Source organism: Electrophorus electricus, chromosome 21 (genome assembly GCF_041902795.1).
Source record: "Electrophorus electricus isolate QZ-2024a chromosome 21, ASM4190279v1, whole genome shotgun sequence".
NCBI classification, from domain to species: domain Eukaryota; kingdom Metazoa; phylum Chordata; class Actinopteri; order Gymnotiformes; family Gymnotidae; genus Electrophorus; species Electrophorus electricus.
Window position 1 is genome coordinate 15,702,733 of NC_137517.1, and position 24,768 is coordinate 15,727,500.

Consider the following 24,768-nt stretch of genomic DNA (forward strand, 5'->3'; position numbering starts at 1 on the left):
TTGAACTTGGCCTTACATCAATGTGGCTAGAATGACAAATCCTTGACAAAGCAGCCAAATATAACTGTAATGACTCCTGTACTACAGTAAAAAGCAACTGTAGTTAATAAATCCAAGCCTCCCATTCAAATGATTCAAGTCAATGATCTTTAATTTACTGTTTAAGTAAAAATAAAGTGTGGAAATAAATATCCAAGGTAATCGACCATAGAGACGGGTAGAGATCAGGTTAAATCAACTTCACAAAGGTTACGTGCGACTAGACGATATGAACTCGTGGAGCACCTCCAGACTAACCTTGTGGCTAACCTTGTGTACACACTACACAAAGGCAGGCAGGCATTCATAGCTGCATTTCTAGGACATTACACTTAAGGCCAAAAATGACAATTAGGGAAAAAAAATTAATTTTTACTCCATCTGAAGCATTGATAGCAGGAGTATAAAATAAAATGCATATAGTCATATTTACAGCGCATGTATAGTTCATGTGTGTTATCAAATGACTTGAGCAGAGATTTAGGTCTCATTTATTGTCCACAAATGGATTTTGTTGTTCTGGATCAGAATTAATTTATTGTTCATGAATGGGTTTAGTTGTTTTGGATCAGGATTCATTTATTGTTCACAAATGGATTTTGGTGTTCTGGATCAGAATTCATTGCTTAATGTACAATAACAGGCAGCAGTATTTCTTTTTCTTTCCTTCTTTCTTGGTTAAAAGTTTACAGATTACATATGCAACATAAATAATACAACATTTATTTCACACAATGTTGTAAAATCAAAATCACCGAGTCAATAGTCATAGATAAGTGTTTCTGCTCAAATAAAGTTATTTACTTCTAATTAAAATTCAAAAACAGAATTTACAGGTGAACAGACAAAATACTCATCAAAGCCAGACAGTCTGAACACAACCACTAGACTCTACAAACCAAAATCCTGCATGTAGTAAATACATCAAGAGGTGAACACACAAAAATAGTCTAATGCGTGACTGCATTAGCTCATGGACAGCAGCTAAATATTTGACCTGGGGTCCAGGTGAGAGAGTCATGTGTTCAGCACAGCTGTTAAACGCGAACCTCATATACAGGACATACTGCATGCTTGAGAGAAAACGTCAAACGTTACCCGGGCCCAGCAAAAGCACTACAAAGAAAATGGTGATGAAATTGTACCTCCAAAGTAAAAACACACACAAACTGCAGTCCTAGCACATGTTTAAGTCTCCAGCACAGAATGGCTGTTCACCACCCATGACGACATCTGAACACACCGTCTGACCGTAGTGTGGGTGTGGGAACGACCTTAACCTGTTTACAAAGAGGTGCAAACGCAGGAGGCGTGGCATAGGGGCAGACTTCCTGGACTTCGTCACTGTAACACTGCCTTCACCCATTAGGGTGTTTCGGAGCTGAATAAGAGCATCATCTCATGACACATGATAAATGTAAAGAAATAAACGCAGAGGTCTGAGAAAACGTCACCCATTTTCCGGTAAGTGTCCATGGAATGGTTGATCACCTCCGCTGGGATGCCGGACAGCAGCAGTGCTGCAGTGAGAACAGTGGTCTTCATCTTCTTCTCCACCTGGGGTTTGGAAACAGAGTCTCATATGAAAACGTTCCAGGGCCCTTATGTAATGCTACCAGAGACGAGCCCGACCAGAGTGTCCAGCTGAAATGGGACCATGATCACTCCAGCAATCACTGTAATTCATAATGTTAGACTAACATTCAGTGAAATCATACAAACTAACAATGTTGACACGTGAAACCTCAGTGTTTAATAATAAGCATAACTGCAGGCAGGACTAACCTTTGGAAAGTATTTGTATAATCCCATATAGGCCAACTGGAGAGTGAGAAATGGTGCAAATATGGACTGCAAAAAGAATGCACAAATACAATGTAGACATCCAGATTATGCAAAAGGTAATGCACAATCAAATAAACAACTCAGAAGACAACTGGGCCCTGTCCAGGCCTCTCACTCACCAAGTACTGGCACACGAAGACACGCACAAAGATGGCCAGAAGAGCGCTTCCCGTGAGGCGAAAGAGCCGAAAGGAGTCCAGCTCGTCGCCATTGCCGCCACTGTCCTGCGCTGCCTTCTCACTGGCCAGCTGCCCCCTAAGTTTCATTGCATCATCAAAGCGAGACAGGTACTTCTGTAGGCCCCTGCGTGGGGAGCGGGAGCGCGGGTCAACGCTCAGCTCACCCCGCGGCCTCTGCCGTGCCGTTCGGGCCATGTCCTCCTCCTCCGGTCCGGCCCTGGTGCCCAGGATAGGCGAGCCTCTCCGCTCGGGTGTATCACAGGGCGTGCTGCTGTTCCCACCCACCTCCCCCACGTATGGGGAGAGTCTTCTGGAGGAAACAGGAGGAGACCAGGTGTCGTTCCGGTCCAGGTCCAGGTGGAAACGTGGCTCCATCACACGTCTGGTTTCTTTGTTAAAGTGGAATTAAATAATTAATTAAATAAATAAATAAATAAATAAATAAATAAATAAATAAATAAATAAATAAATAAATAAATAAATAAATAAATAAATAGAGAGAGAGAGAGAGAGAGACAGATCAATATGAACCAGCAGATCAATATGAATCAGTAGCGTTATTTTTGCAATTTTCAGAGCAACACAAAATTGCTTTTAATTCATCATGAAGAATTACATCTAATTACACCTATAATAAAGGAGAAACAAAGTCATTGGCGTTATTTTTGCAATTTTCAGAGCAACACAAAATTGCTTTTAATTCATCATGGAGAATTACATCTAATTACGCCTATAATAAAGGAGAAACAAAGTCATTGGTTATTCCACCATCTAAACATTTCATGTCTCTTTAAAGCCTTAAGTTTAGAGTGGAACTCTTTGGCTGCAGTTTGGTAAAACATTTCTCCATACGAATACATCTTTAAAATATGCTGCGTCAGTCCAAATGGCGCAGTTAGCTCAGAACCACATAAACTCTGGTCATGTTACCTTTTAACAGACTGTTTCTGACAAATAGATACTTGGGGCTTCTTGAAGTGGGAACGACCCACAGAGAGTCGCAAGCCTGGATTAGATGGTTTACCTCTCATACACCCGAGCAATACGAGCTAAAAAGATAACAATGAAAACATGAAAACCAAATAATCTGTGAGGGATGTCAAACGAACAGAAGGGCATGTCTTACCGTTGCTTTCCCCGTCGCTCTTACTGAATCCCACGATTTTATTCATCCTGTCTTCGGAATTCATTAACAGCTTCCTCCTGCGGATCTCAGCCCGTTTCTGCGCAGCAGTGCGAGACGTTTTCTCTTCATGGCTGTCTTGAGCAATGTCGTCAAATGACTCCATTTTCTTAAGGGAAAAATATTTGTGGTTGCCGCCGGTCCGTTTTCTACTTGTTCAGCGTTAGTGCGGCTTTCTATTCCATTGAAACATATGGCGCGGCAAAGGCCTTCATTGTACTGAACACACTTCGGACGCGTGATGATGACGTCCGCAAATTGCGTCAACTCGGTAAACTAAAAGGGTAGCGGAGATTTGATGGCCGTCGATACCCTAACACGTGACAGACGGCAGGGAGCGGTGGTTCAATTAATGGGATTACAGAGAATGGGATTACGGATTATTGTTTAAAAAACAGTTTAAAAACTAGCAAGCCGTGTACATGCCCAGCTGTGATGGAGACTCTGTTAATGTTAATCTGTTTAGTGCAGTTCATCTACATCAGCGGCTCTTCATAAAACGTAGAAAAAGTATTGATACAAAATAAAATAAGATAAACATTACGTTAGATTAGGTAATAAAAAAAACAGAATCTTTGATATCATATTAGGCTTGTTCATTAGACGTGTGTCTACTTACACACACACACACACACACACACACACACACACTGTACGGCATACTTAATCACCCACATACACATACAACCAGTACATCAATAAGTGGTGGTAGAGGAGGTAGAAGCATGAATGGATGAATAATAACATAATCAATACTATTTTGTTCCATACCCAGACAGACGTAATGATTTATTTGCCAAATGACAGTGACCAGGACGGTGTTGACTACCCACTGCGTCACACTCTGGCAAGAACCCAGCCGCATATCATGTTGTTGTACCATTCACATACTGTTCCAGTTTGTTTCCGTATGCTTGTGTCCTCTCATTGGCTGGTTCCAATATGCCCCAAACTTTTGAAATAATAAAAAGAGTGTTTACAGAAAAAGAGGTTTAAATGTTAAATAAAAAATCTTAATAACATCAAACATAAAGAATCATAGAGATTCTGTATCCTTATAAAATAATCTGTGTCCAGATCAGGGACCTCTGTAGATGCCTCTGCAGGCTTCTGCAAAGGTAGGTTTCAGCAGACCTTTGTATAAGCTATATCTCCACCAGGGACAGCATGGTAAAAAAAAAAACCAACCCACATCTTTCAGGTGTAAGATGAAATCTTTTTTTTTTTTTTTTAAGAGAAGTCTTCTCTTGCAACAAGGTCCAACTAGTATAGGTATTGAATATAAATTTGCATATATTGAATAATGTATGGTTTGGATATAATGGATTTGGATTTCAAACGCTAATATGTAAAAGAAGGTGAGGCGATAACTCCTGAAAATTGTATAAAAAAATGTGGGTTCTTTGTGTCAGACATTCTCCAGAGGATACCTCAGTAATGCTTGTTAAGATCGAATGGCATTAAAGAACAGGACCTGTTGTTTTCTTCAACTAATTCTCAAGTTTGCATCTTTATTCTTGATTGAAATATAAATTATTATACCAGCATATAGAGGAATACAGGAATGAAACCATGACCAAGTACAATTAGTCTGTTTCAATAAGCTTCAATAAGGGTTTGTAATTAAATGTGAACTTTTTTCTTACCAACCCCATTTGCCCAACCATGCCAAGGTCTCTTTCGTGATCTCTAGGCTTACTGGGAAAGCCTGTACCTGGGGAACCACGTTGGTTACCAATGCATCCCTGCTTATGAACAATTATAGCGCTTTCATCCAAGAGTTGAAAGCCGTGTTCTCTCAGTGAGGGTAACTAAACAGGGAGCGCGGGGTACATAGAACCGAGGGGCGAGATCAAATGGGAATATACTAAACATAAGCGAGCAAAGATCCGAGACGAACGATACCTAACCAAACACATAAGAGCGAGGACGAACGAGCGCTAACTAAACACAATGAGTGAGTATAAACGAGAACTAACCAGAAACAATGACCGACAAACAAGCGACCTAGTAACGTGGTTTAAATAAGACTACAATTAGGGACAAACTCCTAGCTGGAGACTAATGGGAGGAGACAGCGAACCATAGAGACGGACGAAAACCCGGAAGTAACTAGGTTGCCCGGGAAACGGGGAACGCTCCAGTCTGTGGACGTGACAGTCTGTTTTATTTTTTTTATTGACACCCCCCCCCCCCCTTACAATCCTACATTAACCTTTAATGCAGCGATAATAGTAACATGACAAATGTAACTCATTAGTTTATTACAAACTCTTCACATAAGACATTACAATTAAAATAGAACATAACATTCATATGAATTAAAGTGGAGAAATGCTAAATTCTAAAGAGAAATATAACCATATATTAATGTCATGGTAGTGGCACAGAGAAGACAAGTGATGGCAGGCAGCTGTGGACAAAGTAGTGAGGAGAACAAAAAAGTGCTGCAGAGAACCTGTGCATGGGATCCAGTGGACATGTAGTCAGATTGCTGGAAGTCAGGACTTGAAAGATTTCCCCAAGGAGAGGAGAAACAATCCAGAGAGTTAGATGTAGGGATATGAATACTGGAAGAGTGGGAACAGAGGAAAATGGCTGGTGGATTGTTGCAAAGGAAAGTAATTAAATCCTCAGGAGTAAAAGATGAGGGAGGGGGTGGTTAAGAAGAGAACAAAAAAAATACTGAAGAGCTTGCATGGATCAGATGCCAATCGAAATCTTCCTCTGGAGTAGGATGCCTTTGAAGATGTTACTTCCAGTGAGAACTTGGAAAGGGGAGACTGGTATGAGCTGAGGTCTGAATCTAGAGAGTTCCCTCCACCGCCTCTCTGCACTCCCCATTTCTCTCTCGTGCCAATGCAGCCACGGGGGGGTAGGTAGGGCAGATCGAGCTGGTCTGCAAAAGAGAGGACAAGATTAGTTCAGGAGAGTGTAGGAAAGGAAAGAACTGGAAACTATACTGAGAGAGAGAAAGCACCGACTGTGACAGAAGGATAAACACAGGAGGTATGGACAGAAAGAGTAGGGTGGGAGAGAGAAGGATAAACACAGGAGGTATGGACAGAAAGAGTAGGGTGGGAGAGAGAAGGATAAACAGTGATGGTCTGAGAGCTGGGGGGGGGGAGGACTGCAATGTCCAGTACTGTGGTGGTCCAGGTGAAAATCAGTTCCAGAACATTGCCCACTCTGAGCTGGAGGAGACTAGTGGAGGGCAAGGTCGACTGAGGACAGCAGCAGAAGGAAGCAGGAGGAGAGTAGCTTGTTTGACGGAAGGTTGGCGTCTCCAAGGAGAACGAGTGAGTTTCCTTTAATGGGGAAGTGACTGAAGAGGGCATCGTGCTCAACAATGAAGCCATCTACAGAAACTGGAGGGCAGTAGATGACAGTGAAGTGTAGTTTACTGGACAAAGACACTAATAGCATGAAATTCAAAAGGGACTGAACAAGCAGAGAAGGAAAGTGGGGTGAACCCCCCACTTTTGAGAACAATAAACCTGTTCCACCTCACCTACTGAGACATCTTAGAGAATGTGTGAATGAAAAGGCAGAGGACATGCCGGCTGGGGTCAAGTTCCCTGGGGTGATCCAGGATGCTAAGGCTGAGATGAAATCAGCATGCAGGACAGCAGATTAGCACATTAAATGAGGCTGCTGTTGTTGCCATGTCTGACAATGATAGTGTGTAGATCTGTGGGGTATGTAGACAGGAATTGCGAGATATTTTAGGTTGGAAAGATGTTTAGTTTTATGGATGCATTTGAGGAAAGAAACAGGGGGTTAAAAGATACTTAAATGGAGTTTGAGAGAGCTGCCTCGGTGGGGTGAGAAACTAGAAGAAAAGCAGAATGAAAGCCTTCTATAGGTGTTGGTAACTGGGGAGTCATCCTAATTTAAATGTTCAGCAAGTGCCGTGTCTGTCTCCAAAATCACACATGGAGCCAAAGTAAAACTAGACCTGCAGTGAGTAGCTACAGCCAACAAGCAACTAGGTCCAGACAAGAAGCCTAGAATTGAATTGAATCCAAGGCAAAAGTAACTTAAACTCAGAGCCTACTTAATCAACCAGAGGATAGTTTAAGAGAAATACATTTTTACTGTTCCTATAAGATGCAATGTACACCATACTTCTGACACACTCTTTTGATTACATTTTTTCCAATTTCAGTCCTACAAGCCTAAACTCACTACAAAGAGCAAATGCCTCTAGCATTACATTCCTATTTCAGACACCCACAGGGTTAACAACAAATGTTTCAGTTAAATGAAGTGCATCAGAGCATGCAAACCAATTAACTATTGGTATATTGCCAGCTGCACTTCAGAACACATGTCCTACTCTCTTCTAATCCAAAGGGTCAGACACAGTTTCTTGAATGGTCTCAACACCTTCTAATGGAAAATTCATCTTCACATGGACACTTGCACTGCCCTCCAGCCACAATGTCTAGTGTTCCATCCTGCTGCTGAGATTTTACAGTTCTACACATTACACAACCTACATTATACAAACAAAACAATGTTATTTTCAATGAAAGTAGCATGTACCACATATTTAAACATTTGTTCATACTGTACATTTCTTCAAATGTTTTCATATGAACACCATCTATCAAAGCAGTTATGCATGAAATTTCAGTCAATGAAATTAATTCCATCTTTAAGGCAGTTAACATGCAAAATCCTAAATTTGAGAGAAAAACTGCAAAAGATCATCTAAGTGTATGTTACAGCTATGTAGATGGACAGTGATAATGTTTTTGTGAGAGAAATAAAAGTGTATACGTGTAAGAGTTACACTGTGTGTGTGTGTGCACATTACGTGTGAAAGATACTGCCACACGTGTGTCAGAGAGAGGGGGATATTGACGGTGTGCACCTGTGTAGATACAGGCAGTCAGTAACTCACTGTAGTTACTGTGTATCCAATATGGAACCTACAGTAAAGCAGAGAGCTGCTTCACTCCTGAGCCTCCTGGTTTATTGCAGTTCAGATTCAGCTCTCTCAGGTGTGATGAGGGGTCTGACCTCAGAGAATCACAGCCTTCCTCTATAATATTGAGAGAGATGTTCAATGCCATAAATGTAAATGTTAATGTAATATTGTACCAAGACAGCCTGCAGCAAATAGGAGAAAAACTCCACACAAGCACTTAGATAAAATCTCTGAGAGAGAGAGAGATAGTTATTAAAAACCTCAGTTGTCTCTTTGACTCATCACTCACCTTTGAGTCCCATGTCAAGTCACTCACCAAAACAGCATTTTATCATCTGTGCAATATTGCGAGCCTTTGTCCTACGCTCAGTGATAATGATTCAAGAATGTTGATAAATATTTTCTTTTTTCCCCGCCGCATCGATGACTAATGGATAAAAATTAAGGTGACAACGAAAAGCAATGGTAGGACCTGTATCTCGGTCTCTCGGTCAACTCTCTAGACCTAGCCAAGTCATGGGGAACTTGGAAGGAGTTCACTCCTTTCTTAGAACTGGCTATGCCAGATGCTGATGAAGCAACACAAGTAACGTTGTTTTACTGCCTAATAGGGAAATGGGCAGAGAACTGGGCAACATGGTAATGGCCGACATCACGGCAGAAAAGTACTTTTGAACAGATTAAGGATTCGGTAATTAGGGATTGTGTGGGCAACAAACAATGCCATGCTACGATAAATTACTCAGAGAGGATGAACTAACTCTGGAGAGATTACTCATGGAAGATGAACTAACCCTGGAGCAATTACTTAGGGGCAGTGGTAGCTCAGTGGTTAAGGTAGTTGACTAGTAATCAGAAGGCTTCCAGTTTGAGCCCCAAAACGGCCAGTTTGCCGCTGTTGGGCCCATAACCAAAGCCCTCAGTTGCTTTGGATAAAAGTGCCAGTTAAATGCTGTAAATGTAAACTAGCCCTGGAGAGATTACTCAGAGAGCATGATATAAAACTGCAGATACTCCTCAGGGAGAATGGGTTATCCCTGGAGAAAGGTGTGCTTTCAAGAGAGAACAGTAAAATGTTGCCAGAAGAATGACAGAAGACAGTTGTAGCTCAGTGGTTAAGTTATTTGACTAATAATCAGAAGGTTGCCAGTTCAAGCCACACTGCTGTCAGGTTGCCACTGTTGGGGGAAAAAATGTGATGCATTTGGGAAGGAATGCAAAAAGTGGGGGAAAGGCATTGCAAAGTACAGAACCCAGATGGTGAAAGCCAGTCCACATGGTCAGAGAAAGACACAATAAGATAGCTGATGACATTATAACAGTCTTGGAGACAACAGAACAAAGAAGCAGTTGACTGTGTTAAGGGGAACATGAAACAGCTTTTTGCTGGAATGCAGCTGGGTGATGAGATTGTGAAGTCCAGATAGATTGCAGAGTGTCCTGGAACATCATTTCAATAAATCTGTTGAACTCCAACACATAACTAACATACACTGACAAAACTCTAGTGATGTTGCACCCAGTAGATGAGGGTAGAATTAAGCTGAACCTTCCCAGGAATCAGAAATGGTACAGGTTAGAGTTAGTAGTTGATGACCAAAAGGCCAGAGAGATAATGAAACTGATTGGAGTACACTATGAGATGAAGCTGATTGGTGGACACTATGAAAGGAATCTGATTGGAGGACACCACAAGATGAAGCTGATTGGTGGATACTATGAAATGAAGCTGAGTGGAGTAAGGCAGACCATGAATGAACTGAGAAACCTTCAGTTCAGGCAAGTGCGATACTGACAGATAATAAAGTGACCTGTCTACACAGAGTCAAGTAGACAGGGTGAGAGTTCAACCCATAGCTCTACAGACATGCTTGAGGAAATGTAGAGAAACTACACAGAACTGATACAAAATATCTTGTAACTACACACAAAATTAATTGATTTTGGACATTAGCTTGTTTAAAGCAGAAATAAAGTTCACTGTGTTCTGGTATCTTGTTTAAATCAGAGATAACACTCACTGTGCACTGGTATCTTGTTGAAATGTCACATCAAGTGTGTCCAGTCCACACTGATTTATGCTTGTTCATTTTACATCCTGTGTATCCAGTCTATACTTATTTTATATGTATGTCAGTTGTACATTTCTAAACCTCAAATAGGGAATAGACACACCTATATGATACAGTAATAATTATATGATATGGTTATATGATACAGTAATAATTGTAACATCCATGATCTCTGGTTATATGATATAGTAATAAGAGTAATATCCATGATGTCTGGTTATATGATACAGTAGTAAGAGTAATATCCATGATGTCTGGTTATATGATACAGTAGTAAGTGTAACATCCATGATCTCTGGTTATATGATACAGTAGTAAGTGTAACATCCATGATCTCTGGTTATATGATACAGTAGTAAGAGTAATATCCATGATGTCTGGTTATATGATACAGCAGTAAGAGTAACATCCATGATCTCTGGTTATATGATACAGTAGTAAGAGTAATATCCATGATGTCTGGTTATATGATACAGCAGTAAGAGTAACATCCATGATGTCTGGTTATATGATAAAGTAGTAAGTGTAACATCCATGATATCTGGTTATATGATATAGTAATAAGAGTAATATCCATGATGTCTGGTTATATGATACAGTAGTAAGAGTAACATCCATGATATCTGGTTATATGATATAGTAATAAGAGTAATATCCATGATGTCTGGTTATATGATTTAGTAATAAGAGTAATATCCATGATGTCTGGTTATATGATACAGTAGTAAGTGTAACATCCATGATATCTGGTTATATGATATAGTAATAAGAGTAATATCCATGATGTCTGGTTATATGATACAGTAGTAAGTGTAACATCCATGATCTCTGTGCAAATACAGTCTGATGTTTGTTTTTATTGTTGCACTGGAGAAATGAAACTAATGTAACTAGCTAGTATTGGAACCCATTCAGTCCTTTACTTTTCATAAGAACAATTATTAAACCCTTTTTTATTCACTTCGTTGGAACCAAATCAAACTACACATTACTCAGTCATGGGTGTCATCATTGGTCAGCTCCATAATGTCCAGGCCAGTGGTGTGTGGTGTCCAGGCTAGTTGTGTAGTGTCCAGATACTGTAAGAATAGGACAAAATGATCAGACATGAACACACTCATCACAGTCAGCCATCAGACTGTACACTGGTAAAAGGAGTGTGAATGCCATCACAAGATTTGCGTGAGTTCATTGTAACATCCAGTTCTTCATCAAGCAGCTCATGCTGTGGTTGTGTGTGTCCACATGATAAAGTGAGTTTGGGTTTATATTGTTACTGCAGCTGTAGGTGAGATTTTGTCTCAGCAAATAATTACAATTTTTTTAAAGAATCTACTGAACTTAGGAACAATGTAAGTGAGTGAAAGAGAGAGAGAGAGTTTGTGAATGTGAATCTAATTAATACATTGATGGTGTGTGTGTGTCAGAAAGAGGGTAATAGCAATTATATGTGTGTGTGTGTGTGTGTGTGTGTGTGTGTGTATGTGTGTGAGTGATTGTGTGTGTGTGTGTGTGTGAGTGAGAGGATACTGAATGTGATTGTGTGTGTGACGATACTGTGTGTGTGTGTGTGTGTGTGTTTGTGTGTGAGTGAGAGGATGCTCACTGGGTCTGTGTGTGTGAGGATATTGACTGTATGTTTGTGTGTGTGAGGATATTGAATGTGTATGTGAGAGGATACTGACTCTATGTGTATGTGTGTGTGTGTGTGTGTGTATGTGGATATTGTCTGTGTGTGTGTGTTTGTGTGTGTGTGTGTGTGTGCGTGCATGTGTGAATGAGAGGATATTCACTGTGTGTGTGTGTGTGTGTGTGTGTGTTTGAAGATATTGACTGTGTGTGTGTGTGTGTGTGTGTGTTTGAGGATACTGACTGTGTGTGTATGTGGGATGGATATTTTTCTCTGTGTGTCGGGGGGATTGACTGCATAAGTGTGTGTGTGTGTGTGTGTGTTCTGAGAGACAGTGAGAGAGGATACTGACTGTGTGTGTGAGAGGATACTGACTGTGTGTGTGAGAGGATACTGACAACATCCTCTCATGCTGTGTGCGCTTGCGTGTGTGAGTGAGAGGATATTGACTGTGTGTGTGTGTGTGTGTGTGTGTGTATGTGTGTATAAAGAGACAGTAAGTCAGTAACTCACTGTAGTTTCTCCAGTTTACAGTGTGGCTCCTCCAGTAGAGCAGAGAGCTGCTTCACTCCTGAGTCCCCTGGTTTATTGAGGTTCAGATTCAGCTCTCTCAGGTGTGATGAGGGGTTTGACCTCAGAGCTGAAGCCAGAGCAGCACAACCTTCATCTGTAATACTGCAGTCAGACAGACTGTAGAGAGAAGGAGAAAAACTCTTCCCACTAACAGATCAGTACACACACACACACACACTTGCATGCAAAATCACTAAAGTGGATGTGTGCACACACATGCATACACAAATGTAAACAGACAATCACACTCACACTGCCTCTTCCCCACACAACCACACACACAAAATGTTTCTCCCAAACACATTACCACACCCACACTAAGTGAAGCTGCACCTCTCTTCACTAAAAACCAAAATCACATGCAATACATGGTGTATGTGTGTGTGTGTGTGTGTGTGTGTGTGTGTGTGTGTGTGTGTGTGTGTGTGTGTGAGAAAGGATTCTGACTGCATGTGTGTGAGTTTATGTATGTGTGTGCATGAGCAGATACTGACTGTGTGTGTGATGATATTGAGTGTGTGCGCGTGTGTGTGTAAGGATACTGACTGTGTGTGTGTGTGTGTGTGAGAGGAAATTAACACTGTGTGTGTGTGTGTGTGTGTGTGTGTGTGTGTGTGTGTGTGTGTGTGTATAAAGAGACAGTAAGTCAATAACTCACTGTAGTTTCTCTAGTTTACAGTGTGGATCCTCCAGTAGAGCAGAGAGCTGCTTCACTCCTGAGTCTCCTGGTTTATTGCAGTTCAGATTCAGCTCTCTCAGGTGTGATGAGGGGTTTGACCTCAGAGCTGAAGCCAGAGCAGCACAACCTTTATCTGTAATACTGCAGTTATACAGCCTGCAGAGAGAAGGAGAAAAACTCCTCACACTTTCAGCTCAGTACATGCACACACACACTCGCATGCAAACTCACTAACGTGCATGTGTGCACACACATGCTTACACAAATGCACACAATCACACTCACACTGCCTCTCCCCCATACAACCACACACACAAAATGTTTCTCCCAAACACATTACCACACCCACACTAAGTGAAGCTGCACCTCTCTTCACCAAACACCAAAATCACATGCAATACCTATGGGGTGTGTGTGTGTGTGTGTGTGTGTGTGTGTGTGTGTGTGTGTGTGTGTGTGTGTGTGATAATTCCAGCCTGCATAGAGGAGAAAAACTTGCAGTTCAACTCCCAGACACACACTCACACACACACACACACTCATAAATACACACACACACACATACACACACACACACACACACACACACTCATAAATACACACACACACACACACACACACACACACACACACACACACACACACACACACACACACGCACGCACTCATAAATACACACACACACACACACACACTAACCCACATGAATAAATATTTGGTCTGTTGGAAATCAATCAGTGTTAAAAGTGAAACTATCAGAACTCTGCGCGCTCACTCGCGAGCTGAACCGTTACACTTCACGAGCAGTCGGCATACACGCGCACTGTCCAATAATTCGTCTGTAACAGTAAAATCAGGATTAAAGTCACATTGTAGTGAATAAAAGTTAATATTTAACACACATCACAAAAACAAGTCTTCTTAAACACAGATAACATAGAACCGCTGATATGAAGTTTACACTTTCACCAGAAATTTGCTAACTAATCGATTAGCTTCTTCGTTTTAACAATTATACATTTATTCGACGCCAAATACCGCATGAATAATCTTACTTTCGTTTATCAGTAACAGCAGATGAAATAAAGTGTCTGAATCGCCGTCTGTATGCTAATACACCATCAGATCATCAACACATAGTCCACCCCTCCCCAACTGAATCTCCATAGTCAGACATACAGTGAACTCCCCATAACGCCACACAAATATTAGTGACAGTAACACTACATGCACCAGGAGAGGGCGCTGTTGTAAGTGATCACTGTCTGTGTATCTGTGGGATGACATATATGTGATACTTGGTCTAAAATGTTTAGAACTATTTATTTAGATGAACAACATATCTCTGTCCTCTTTATCTATCTGTCTCTACTGTTCTCTCTGAAATACACACAGACAAACACAAAATGTTTATTCCTTATTACAACACACCTGCATTAATTTATCTACACTGAACAGTCACGCTGATCGGTTGATCATGTTAACCTGATCAGTTAATTTTGCACCAAGATGATGATTTATTTTCTTACTCTCTTGTACAAATGTGAATACACACACACACACACACACACACACACACACACACACACACACACACACACACACACACACACACACACACACAATTAATTCTGAGGCTTGTTAATGCTTCTTTGATAAGTCCCTCATTGCCCAAGTCAACAGGTAAACAACAGATTCACAGTCCAAACAGAATTACTTTAAACTGATCAAAGACACTAACAGTATAAATAGACACTGATCCAGACACTAAAATATTGAAGGAGAGACAGAAGGGTGAGTACAATTTTACAATATAGGAGTTAATATTCCCTTGGAGGAAATTGAACAAAACTGTTTGTTTATTTAACAGAGAAAGAAGCAGTTTGATTATACTGTACAGAGATTAAGTGCATGTAGCTCACATGCAGTGGGGAGTGATATCCACACAAACCCCAGAAGAGGAGAAAGCCCTGGATATACTGGCTCATCAGTGTCTCTTAGGATAAGAGGAGGAACTGATGTGTGTGGAGAAGAATGTCCATCTCCATCCCCTCAGTCTGTCTCTCCACAGTACCCTTCACTTGCTCTAGTCCTGCTGCATCTGCTGGGCCTCTCAGGCAGGACCCAGCTGAAGATCACCACCTGAGCCTGAGAGAGCAGCGTTTGTGGGTGCAGCCAGGAGCTCATATTAATAGAAGACGAGAAGCTACTCTTTAACAAAGTTGCTCTTTTAGAGACACACTATGCAAGGCCTTCAATATCAGTTTCAATAATCTTGAACAAGGGAAATGTAAAATATTACCATGTATTCACTGAATAAACATGGATCAAAGATAAATAAATAAAGATTTATTTAATTAGTAAAGACTTGCTTAGTAAACTATAATTATTTTCAGACACATCAGTGGCTAGTCAGAGAGAAGACCTGTCATTTATTTTTTTAAACAGTTTTAAGGGATTGCTTATATTTGCCAGGTGTCACGGTTGGCCGGGCATCCAGAAGGAGGGACACGCCCACTCCTGCTAGGGAGCGCACTACATCCCTGCCTTGTTCCCAGTCCCCTGCCTACTAATCACCTTCACCTGTCCCGTGTTCTCTCTCTCTATTTAAACTCACAGGTCCTGAGAGAAAGCGCTGCACATTAGTGGAACGCTGGACTACTCACTTCCACCCTGTACATCGTTACACAGACTGTTAGGACTGAGTATCGTTGATTATTTGTTGTGGTTTTTCACGTATTGACAATGCAGAATAAAGAGCACTTTGGCTCAACCTTGCCTTTCGCTTCCTCTGTGCCGCCACCGTCACAACAGGTATTTATGTTTTCAGGTTTGTCCATCAGCTGGTTTGAATATGTGGACTATTATGGGTCATATACAGAAGACTGAACCCATTATTCTGAGTTGTAGTCCAAACTCTGGTCTATGTAGTTTTGTTCTCATCTCCCCCCACTGCTGTGCTCATCTTTGTTCTCACTGTCAGCGGGAGGGCAGGAGCAGAGTCCAGCGCTGGTTTGTATAAAATGGAGAAAAAGTCTCCATTCAAAAGTTCAACCAGTCCACAGTCCAAAAAGCAAATGGTGTTAACAGGCAAAGGTCAGCACTAGGAAGACCAAACAGCAGACTTTGGTAAAAAGGGCAGACACACAGAAACAGAAACATGTTCAGGAACAGTGAAAAAAAAAAACAAGACTACTTTACATACACCAGTTTATAAATACAACTCAGATGAGATTTCACAAAGACAGACACAAAAGGACAGGATTGTTTACAAGACTAACAAGGCAGACTATGGAAAACAGGTAAGGTCAATAAACAGGGGAACTGAATCTAACAAAATGGACAGGAGGATTATAGGAGTCTGATAGTGCAGTGTCAGGTATGATGAGAAGAGCAGACGTGACACAGAAAAGAGTGGTCACATCACGGTCACTTTTACAGGAACTCCACCCATAACCAGAGTTGTTATTCACGACTGTAAATCACTGTCCTACCACCAGCTGTGAGTTCCTGCGTCAGTGATACCTGATTGCTGTCCCATGGTGTGGGTGATAAGAGAATGTGGTTAGTTGTGATTGGTCAGTGATGGTAAACCACCTGGTCTTGGTGAAGATAAGACTGAAGTCAGGGTCTGGAGGTGGAGGGTTTAGGGGGAGAGTTGGAGTGGAGCTGGAGCAGAGCTGGTGGACTGAGCAGTGAGGTTTGGAGAAACCTCTACCTGGGGCTTTCTCTCTCTACTTCTCTCTATCGCTCACTCTTTCTTTACCTCTCTCTTACTTTATATCCATCTATTGGGTAACATTCAGGTAGTATGACATAATGTAAATGCTTAAGTAACTTTATAAAGTTAGTTATACATATTCTCATCAATTAAACTGTGCTACACAATAGAATTTACTCTAATACCTGTGTAATTATAATTCAGTCAGATAAATGTATTATATTTTACACGTCTTAAATGTTGGTCTACACCTGTTTCCATCGCTGGTTGTAGGTAAGCAGGGCAGGGGTAAGTGAACACTGTAACAAGTGAAAGAGTTATAATGTCAATGTGTGTAGGAGAGAAATATACACTTACAGTGTGTGTGTGTGTGTGTGTGTGTGTGTGTGTGTGTGTGTGTGTGTGTGTGTGTGTGTGTGTGTGTGTGTGTGTGTGTGTGTAATCCTAAATTCTTTAGGATTAATGATTGGTTCAGCTAACACCTTAAATAGTCATTAGGGTACATGATACATTAGTTACAAAGGGGTTTAGGAAACACTTACAAATTAACAAAAGTACCTTATGATGGAGATCATGATGTACTAACACCAGTGCAATAATGTGTTTATGAATGAAAATACTCACACAGCTTTTCTGGATGCTGTGACCACTGGAAGCAGTCTCAGTAGACATTCCTCTGATGGGTCATATTTACTCAGGTCAAACTCATCCAGCTCCTCTTCTGAGTTCAGCAACACAAACACCAGAGCTGACTACTGAGCAGGAGAGAGTCTGGCTCCATAGAGACGATGGTCACCTCCTCTGCTCAGGTATGTTTGGACTTCCTGTACTAGAGAATGATCCTTTAGTTCATTCAGACAGTGGAACAGATTGATGGATTTCTCTGGAGACGGATTCTTCCTGATCTTCTCCTTGATGTAGTTGACTGTTTCCTCTGTACTGTGAGAGCTGCTTTCTGTCTGTGACAGGAGGCCTCGTAAGAGAGTCTGATTGGACTCCAGTGAGAGACCCAGAAGGAAACGGAGGAAAAGGTCCAGGTGTCCATTCTCACTCTGTAAGGCCTTGTCCACTGCATTCATAAGGAAGACAGACATTGGTTTCCTTTTGAAGAAATAACTGAGGAATCCTGTTTGCTGTTCAAGCACATTTTTGTTGTTATTAATGAAGGAGATAAATGCATATAAAGCAGCCAGGAACTCTTGAATGCTCAGATGTACAAAACTGAACACTTTCCCCAGGTGAAGCCCAGACTCCTCTCTGAAGATCTGTGTACACACTCCTGAGTACACAGACATTTCTTTGACATCAATGCCACACTCTCTCACATCTTCCTCATAGAAAATCAGATTGCCCTTTTCCAGTTGTTGGAAAGCCAGTTTTCCCAGCTCTAGAATTGTCTTTTTAGTCTGTTGAGGATCAGTGTCAGTGTCTCCATGGTATTTTCTGTCCTTGTGTTTGATCTGAAAGATCAGGAAGTGTGCAAACATTTGAGTGAGAGTCTTGGGGATCTCTCCACTCTCTGCTTCACCCAACATTTTCTCTAGAACAGTAGCTGCAATCCAACAGAAGACTGGAATGTGGCACATGATGTAGAGACTTCTTGATGACTTCATGTGTGTGATGATTCTATTGGTCAGGCTCTGATCTCTGATTCTCTTCCTGAAGTACTCTTCTTTCTGAGGGTCACTGAACCCTCGTACCTCTGTTACCCGATCAACACACTCATGAGGGATCGGATTGGCTGCTGCTGGTCGAGAGGTTATCCAGAGGAGAGCAGAGAGAAGCAAATTCCCCTTGATGAGGTTTGTCAGCAGCACATCCACTGAGGTCAACTCTATTACATCCCACAAGTTCTCGTTGTTCTGGAAGTCTAGAGGAAGTCGACACTCATCCAGACCATCAAAGATGAAAATGACTTTATATGCATCACAGTCTATTAATTGTAATTGTTTTGTTTCTGGGAAAAAGTCATGAAGCAGATCCATCAGACTGAGCTTTTTCTCCTTCATCAAATTCAACTCCCTAAAAGGAAGTGGAAATATGAAGAGGACATCCTGATTTGCTCTTCCTTCAGCCCAGTCCAGAATGAACTTCTGCACAGAGACAGTTTTCCCAATTCCAGCAACTCCTTTAGTCAGCACACTTCTGATGGGTTTGTTTTTAAAGAGGTCGTTGAATTTGATGGGTGTCTCCTGTGTTGCTGGCCTCCTGGATGCTGTCTCAATCTGTCTCACCTCATGTTCATTACTGACCTCTCCACTCCCTCCCTCTGTGATGTAGAGCTCTGTGTAGATCTCATTCAGAAAAGTTGAGCTTCCTTGTTGGGAAATTCCTTCATTAATTCTTTTAAATTTATCCATTAGTTTGTATTTGAGCTGATATTCAGAGAATAGCTCTAATAAACAGAAGAACATGATCACAAATATTTTATTTTCTTGTTATCTTTGATGGTGAAGTAATTGATCAAAAACCTAAAAGACTTTGCCCAAACACAGAGGACAAAATTTAGTTATAGTGATCCTGCCATCATAAAGCTATGATCCAGAGCTCTTACTGGTCTGTAGTGTGTTAGCGAGGTCTGTCTGGTTCATGTTCCCCAGGACATGCAGTGTGATCTTCAGCGCCCCCTCTCTGGCACTGCTCTGATCCTCCTCATCCTCCACCTCTCTCTCAGAGCATGCTGGGTAATCTGGACTCAGCAGCTTCTTAAACTTCTTCAGCTCCTTCTTCACCAGAGAGACGACTTTGTGCTCCAGCTCCTGGTTAGGAATAAACAGCAACAGACAATCAAAAAAACACCACCATGTTACAGAGAGAGATCACTACATGATTTTGTTTCATGATGGAGAACATTCTGGCAGTGTTTGGGTAGTTACTTAAAAAAAGTAATCCATTACTCATCACTTATCTAAAATTGTAATGGGATTACTGTACTCATCACTTAATGGAAAAAGTAATCTTATTACTTCTGTTACATCCTAAAACCCAAATATACTAGAAATCACCCCCACACTTACATACCTTGAATATGGACTCCAATTGTTTTCTGTAGGTGAGTTCTGCTTTTTCTCTTTGTACACTGTGGACAAACACAACAGACCTTTATGGAGGAATATGTAGCACATTCATACCTGCACAACACATGATTATACAGACAAGTAGATATTATACAAGATTATATATTATCAACACTTGTGTTTCTGCATTTCATAACAGATCTGTGATGCTGCCTGGTGTGCGGCAGCAGAAAGGATCAGGATGCAGGTGTGAGTGTAGAAACTCAAAAAGACATTTAATAGAAAGTGAAAGTAAAGCAAATGTGCTAAACACACTCAGCCACAAGAAGACAACAATCCACAAAGACGAATAGGAAGAACACAGGAACAGGAGGAGCATATATCTGGAGGAATCTGGCAAGAGAATGACACAGAGACTAAGGACAAATTGTAGGAATGGTGGGAGGAGTTAGGCTGGAGAGTGGCAGGAATGGTGGGAGGAGTTAGTCTGGGGAGTGGCAGGAATGGTGGGAGGAGTTAGGTTGGGGAGTGGCAGGAATGGTGGGAGGAGTTAGGCTGGGGAGTGGCAGGAATGGTGGGAGGAGTTAGGCTGGGGAGTGGCAGGAATGGTGGGAGGAGCAGAAAGAAGGACAACACACAGATAAAACAATAAACAAAGGATGACATGGGAAAGTGATACAGACAAAGGGGCTCCATTACAAGATGATTTGTTAGAAAATAAGTACATTTTATTTATAGAGCACATTTACCACAACAGCAATGATCAAAGTTCTGTGGAAAGTTAGGAAAAATGTCTTAAGAAAAACCTGTGAAATGTAAAACAAAAGGAAATGTGCCATCAAACATAAACATGGACAGAGAAATGAAAATGTCAGAGTAAAAAGAAGTTTTTGAAATCTGCACAAGAGGGAGCAGAGCTGATATTCAGAGGAGGACTGTTCCACAGCCTCAGTGCTGCAGCTGAACAGACACAGTCACACTTCAGCTTCAGTCAAGACTGTGGAACAGACACAGTCACACTTCAGCTTCAGTCGAGACTTTAGAACAGCCAACAGCTGATCTGAACAACTCTGAGTGCCAGTGAGTAGATGACTTGTTCCTAAGCATGAACAAAGAATTTGATTTTGGGAAATTTCTCTGAACTCGTAAAAATTATTCCTAATAACAGAATTGATTTGCTGATCAAATCTGAGCTCTGGATCAAAGATAACACCAAGATTTTTGTATTTTTAGGAACAATACAAGCAGATTAAATCAACTCTTATAAAAGTGTTATCCCCGCACTATCCATGTTTACATGTTCACCTGTGATCTTATATTAGTCTACAACTGTCTTACTTAGATATGAGCATGTTAATATAACAATCTGATTGTCATAGTGTGACATAGTGTCTTGGTTGACCTAAGCTTAGCCTGATTAAAACATGTTCCAGGATAATATTATCCAGACTATGTGCACATGTAAACACACACTGATCCACTGACTAAACATTTTTGCTGCATTTCTGGCAAAGCCTGATAAACTGTAATCAAGAGAGTTTGTTTTTGTCTAGTTATTAAAAGAGGAGCTCAGCAATGTTCAGTAACAGCATTACTACTGTAGCTAAATCCAGCTCATCTACCTACAGCTTGATCCTGCCCCCACTCCTCTTCTTAAGTGTTCTTCTGCTATTTCTCCCATGTCTTCTCATTAATGCTTCCCTTACTTTAAATTCTGTTCCTACAGCTCTCAAAACCTCAGCTTTAACTGCCATTCTTTATAAAACAGGACTAAATGCTGCACTACTTGATAATTACTGACCCATTTCCAGTCTTCCCTGTCTAATCAGGGTTCCAGCCTCTCAACTGCAATCTTTCCAATCTGACTTCCATGCTATGCACAACACTGAGAGAGCCCTGTTACATGGTTTCAATGATCTCCTTCTCTCTACTGACTCTGGTGCCCTGTGTGTTCTCCTCCTTCTAGATCTTCTAGATAGAAGTGCTGTGTTTGACACAATTAAACCATAACAAACTTATCAGCTGCCTCTCAGACATTCGGATTACTAATACAGTTCTTGAATGGTTTACCTCCTATATCTCTAATAGATCACATTTTGTCACACTTGGTAAACACAAATCACACACTGTTACCGTTACTCAAGATGTTCTCTAGGGATTGGTCCCTGGTCCTCTGCTATTTAATCTATGTTACCCCTTGGTCAGATTATCCACAGGTATAGTCTTTGTTTCCACTGTTATGCCGATGACACTCAGATGTATATTAGAACCAAAGCTAACACCATCTTATCACCTCCTGATTTACTCTCTTGTATCCAAGAGCTCTGTGGATGAACATAAACTTACCAAAATTAAATCTTACAAAATAAAATTTTACTTATTGTTTCTAAATCCACAATGGCCAAATGATGTATTTTAAACTCAGTGTGGATGGGTCTTGGTCAAACCCTCAACTGCAGTTTGGAACCTTGGTGTACTCCTCACTCTCCTTTGAACCCCACATCATGTCACTGGTTATAAATTTCTTTTTTTTTCACATTCACAGTATCACTAGATTAGGCCCAAGCTCTCCAGATAAGGACCTGAAACGCTGGTTCATACTTTCATCACATCCCATCTTCATTACTGCAACTCTCTCTTCATTGACATCCCAGAATTCTCTTACATGTTAAAAAATGTCAGCCCACAACACCCTGATTCTACATCAGTTACACTGGCTCCCTGTCCCTCAACGCATTCAGTATAAACTCGTCCTGCTTACATTCAAAGCTCTGCATGGTCTTGCACCTCCCTACTTAGCTGAACTCCTACATCCATACTGCCCCACCCGTACACTTAAGTCTTCTGATGCAGGTTGTCTCTCCATCCCTAAATTAAGATTAGTCTCTGTAGGGGCAGATCTTTTAGTGTCATGGCCTCAAAACTGTAGAACACGTTACTACAATCTCTCCATCTTTGGTCTTCAATTTCTGCTTTCAAATCGCTTAAAACATAAACATTTTAATGACCTTTCTTCTGTTAATAGTTGATAAATTAATGTGCTAAATGTGTTAATTCATGTCTCTTTCCATGTGTATTGCTATTGTAAAGCAACCTTGAATTTTAGAAATGCACTATTTAAATTTAAACTTATTATTATTTAATTATTACAGTACATACTGAATACAGTATACAGTCAGCTTTAGAATAACTGCCATTGTTTTTAAATAAAGAACCTGAACTTTAGGGAAATATTCGTAAATGTACAGGTGTGTTTTGTACTCTTGGTAAATGTACACCTGTGTTGTGAGGCTGAATTAGACTGTGCATAAAGGAGACTGAAAATTAATATTTTAATAAACTATAACTATTTTTGCACATCTGTAACTGTACTGTCATAGCACAGACCCCTCCTCATAGATACCTCCCTATGCTTGTGACATTGTGTGTGTGTGTGTGTGTGTGTGTGTGTGTGTGTGTGTGTGTGTGTGTGTCTCCCATGTATCACACTTGCAGGTTTATTCTTTACAATATCTGGAAGATTTGACTGTTTCTCTCTAAAGAGGACACCCAGGTGCTCCTCCAGTCCCTCATTACCTTGAGACTGGGTGACTGTAACTCACTCCTGGCTGGTTCCTCCATGTGTGTCTCCAGGCCCTTACAGCTGATCCAGAATGCAGCAGTACGGCTGGTCTTAAACTTTCTGAAGTTTATAGTTATATTTCATCCGTATTGTGTATTGTGTCTTGGTCTCAGCAGAGACAATTGTTTCTGGTAGTATTAGAGATCAAGATTATTTAAGAATATTACCTACTGGTACTATCCAAGGGTTTTCTGAATGGACAACAAAGCACTTTTAAGAGGTCCGTCTGGATAAGGGCATCTACTAAATGCAATAAATATACATGTATTCAGATATCCCAAGTAAATAAGTGCACAAACCTCTTCCCACTCAGGATATGCAGGCTGGATGAACTGAATTTATCCTCTAATCTCCAGTGTTCCTCACTCCCAGTACTAGAGACCTGCAGCACTGCACAGTTTAGTGTTTTCCTGCTCCAACACACCTGATGCAGCTCATGAAGGGCTTCATAATGAGCTGAGTGAGTTTGAGCAGGTGGGATTGGGAGTGAGGAACACTGTCCTAAACCAGGAGATCATCAACTCTCATCAGAACACTCTCCCTCTCTGAAGTGTAAGTGGAGGACTCCATCTTACCTGAGCTCAGTAGAACAGTCACATTCCCTACATCATCCTTACCTGAGCTCAGTAGAACAGTCACATTCCCTATATCATCCTTACCTGAGCTCAGTAGAACAGTCACATTCCCTACATCATGCTTACCTGAGCTCAGTAGAACACTCACATTCCCTACACCATCCTTACCTGAGCTCAGTAGGATACACTCCCTCTCTGAACTGTATTGGAGATATATATATATATATATATATATATATATATATATATATATATATATATATATATATATATATATAATTTTAATGCCAAAATACTAATATGTGTGTATATGGTGCAAATATGAATTAATATGTGTTTATGTCTATCATAGCAATTTTGATTTAGCATGTTTTTCAAATAATTCTTACAAAGATGTTGAAACAGTAAAGATGTTATTATATTTATTGTTATTTACTAAATGATCTTCAAGATGATCAGAGTTAGAACACAGTGAGGAGCTTTATACTACTCCTCACCCTACATTATCTTTACCTGAGCTCAGTAGAACACTCATCCTCTCTCAAGTATTCTGGAGCTCTTGTTGACTGGTCACTCATGGACACACAGCTGGGTTCAGGTGAGTCTGATCCCTTACCCTGAATCAGACTAATACACAACCAATCACGTTGTTTGATAAGTGTGTTTGATCTGGCTGTTGTGCAAGCTCCCCATTTCA

At 40.9% G+C, this 24,768-nt stretch overlaps 2 protein-coding genes across 3 annotated transcripts in view; both read right to left on the reverse strand.

Moving 5' to 3' along the window:
* Nucleotides 1-133: 133 nt before the first annotated feature.
* On the reverse strand, nucleotides 134-3,509 carry camlg (calcium modulating ligand). Of its 2 annotated transcripts, XM_027030591.3 has the most exons (4): nucleotides 3,190-3,507; nucleotides 2,004-2,452; nucleotides 1,825-1,890; nucleotides 134-1,596 (listed from the first exon to the last, which is right to left on the reverse strand). In XM_027030591.3, exons 1-4 carry the CDS (start codon nucleotides 3,350-3,352, stop codon nucleotides 1,405-1,407), a joined length of 870 nt encoding a protein of 289 aa, XP_026886392.1. In that variant the 5' UTR covers nucleotides 3,353-3,507; the 3' UTR covers nucleotides 134-1,404. The 2 variants fall into 2 exon arrangements, with proteins under 2 accessions (XP_026886392.1, XP_081560537.1); XM_081704411.1 differs by lacking the exon at nucleotides 1,825-1,890 and having other exon boundaries at nucleotides 3,190-3,509.
* Nucleotides 3,510-14,682: 11,173 nt separating this feature from the next.
* Nucleotides 14,683-24,768, reverse strand: part of LOC145652876 (NLR family CARD domain-containing protein 3-like) — a 12,441-nt gene continuing 2,355 nt past the window's right edge. Inside the window, exons 3-5 of the mRNA XM_081704608.1 lie at nucleotides 19,879-19,936; nucleotides 19,412-19,616; nucleotides 14,683-19,252 (exon numbers count right to left, since the gene is read on the reverse strand). Coding sequence (XP_081560734.1) covers nucleotides 17,610-19,252; nucleotides 19,412-19,616; nucleotides 19,879-19,936 — 1,906 coding nt within the window. The 3' untranslated portion in view covers nucleotides 14,683-17,609. The remainder of the gene's footprint in view (nucleotides 19,253-19,411; nucleotides 19,617-19,878; nucleotides 19,937-24,768) is intronic.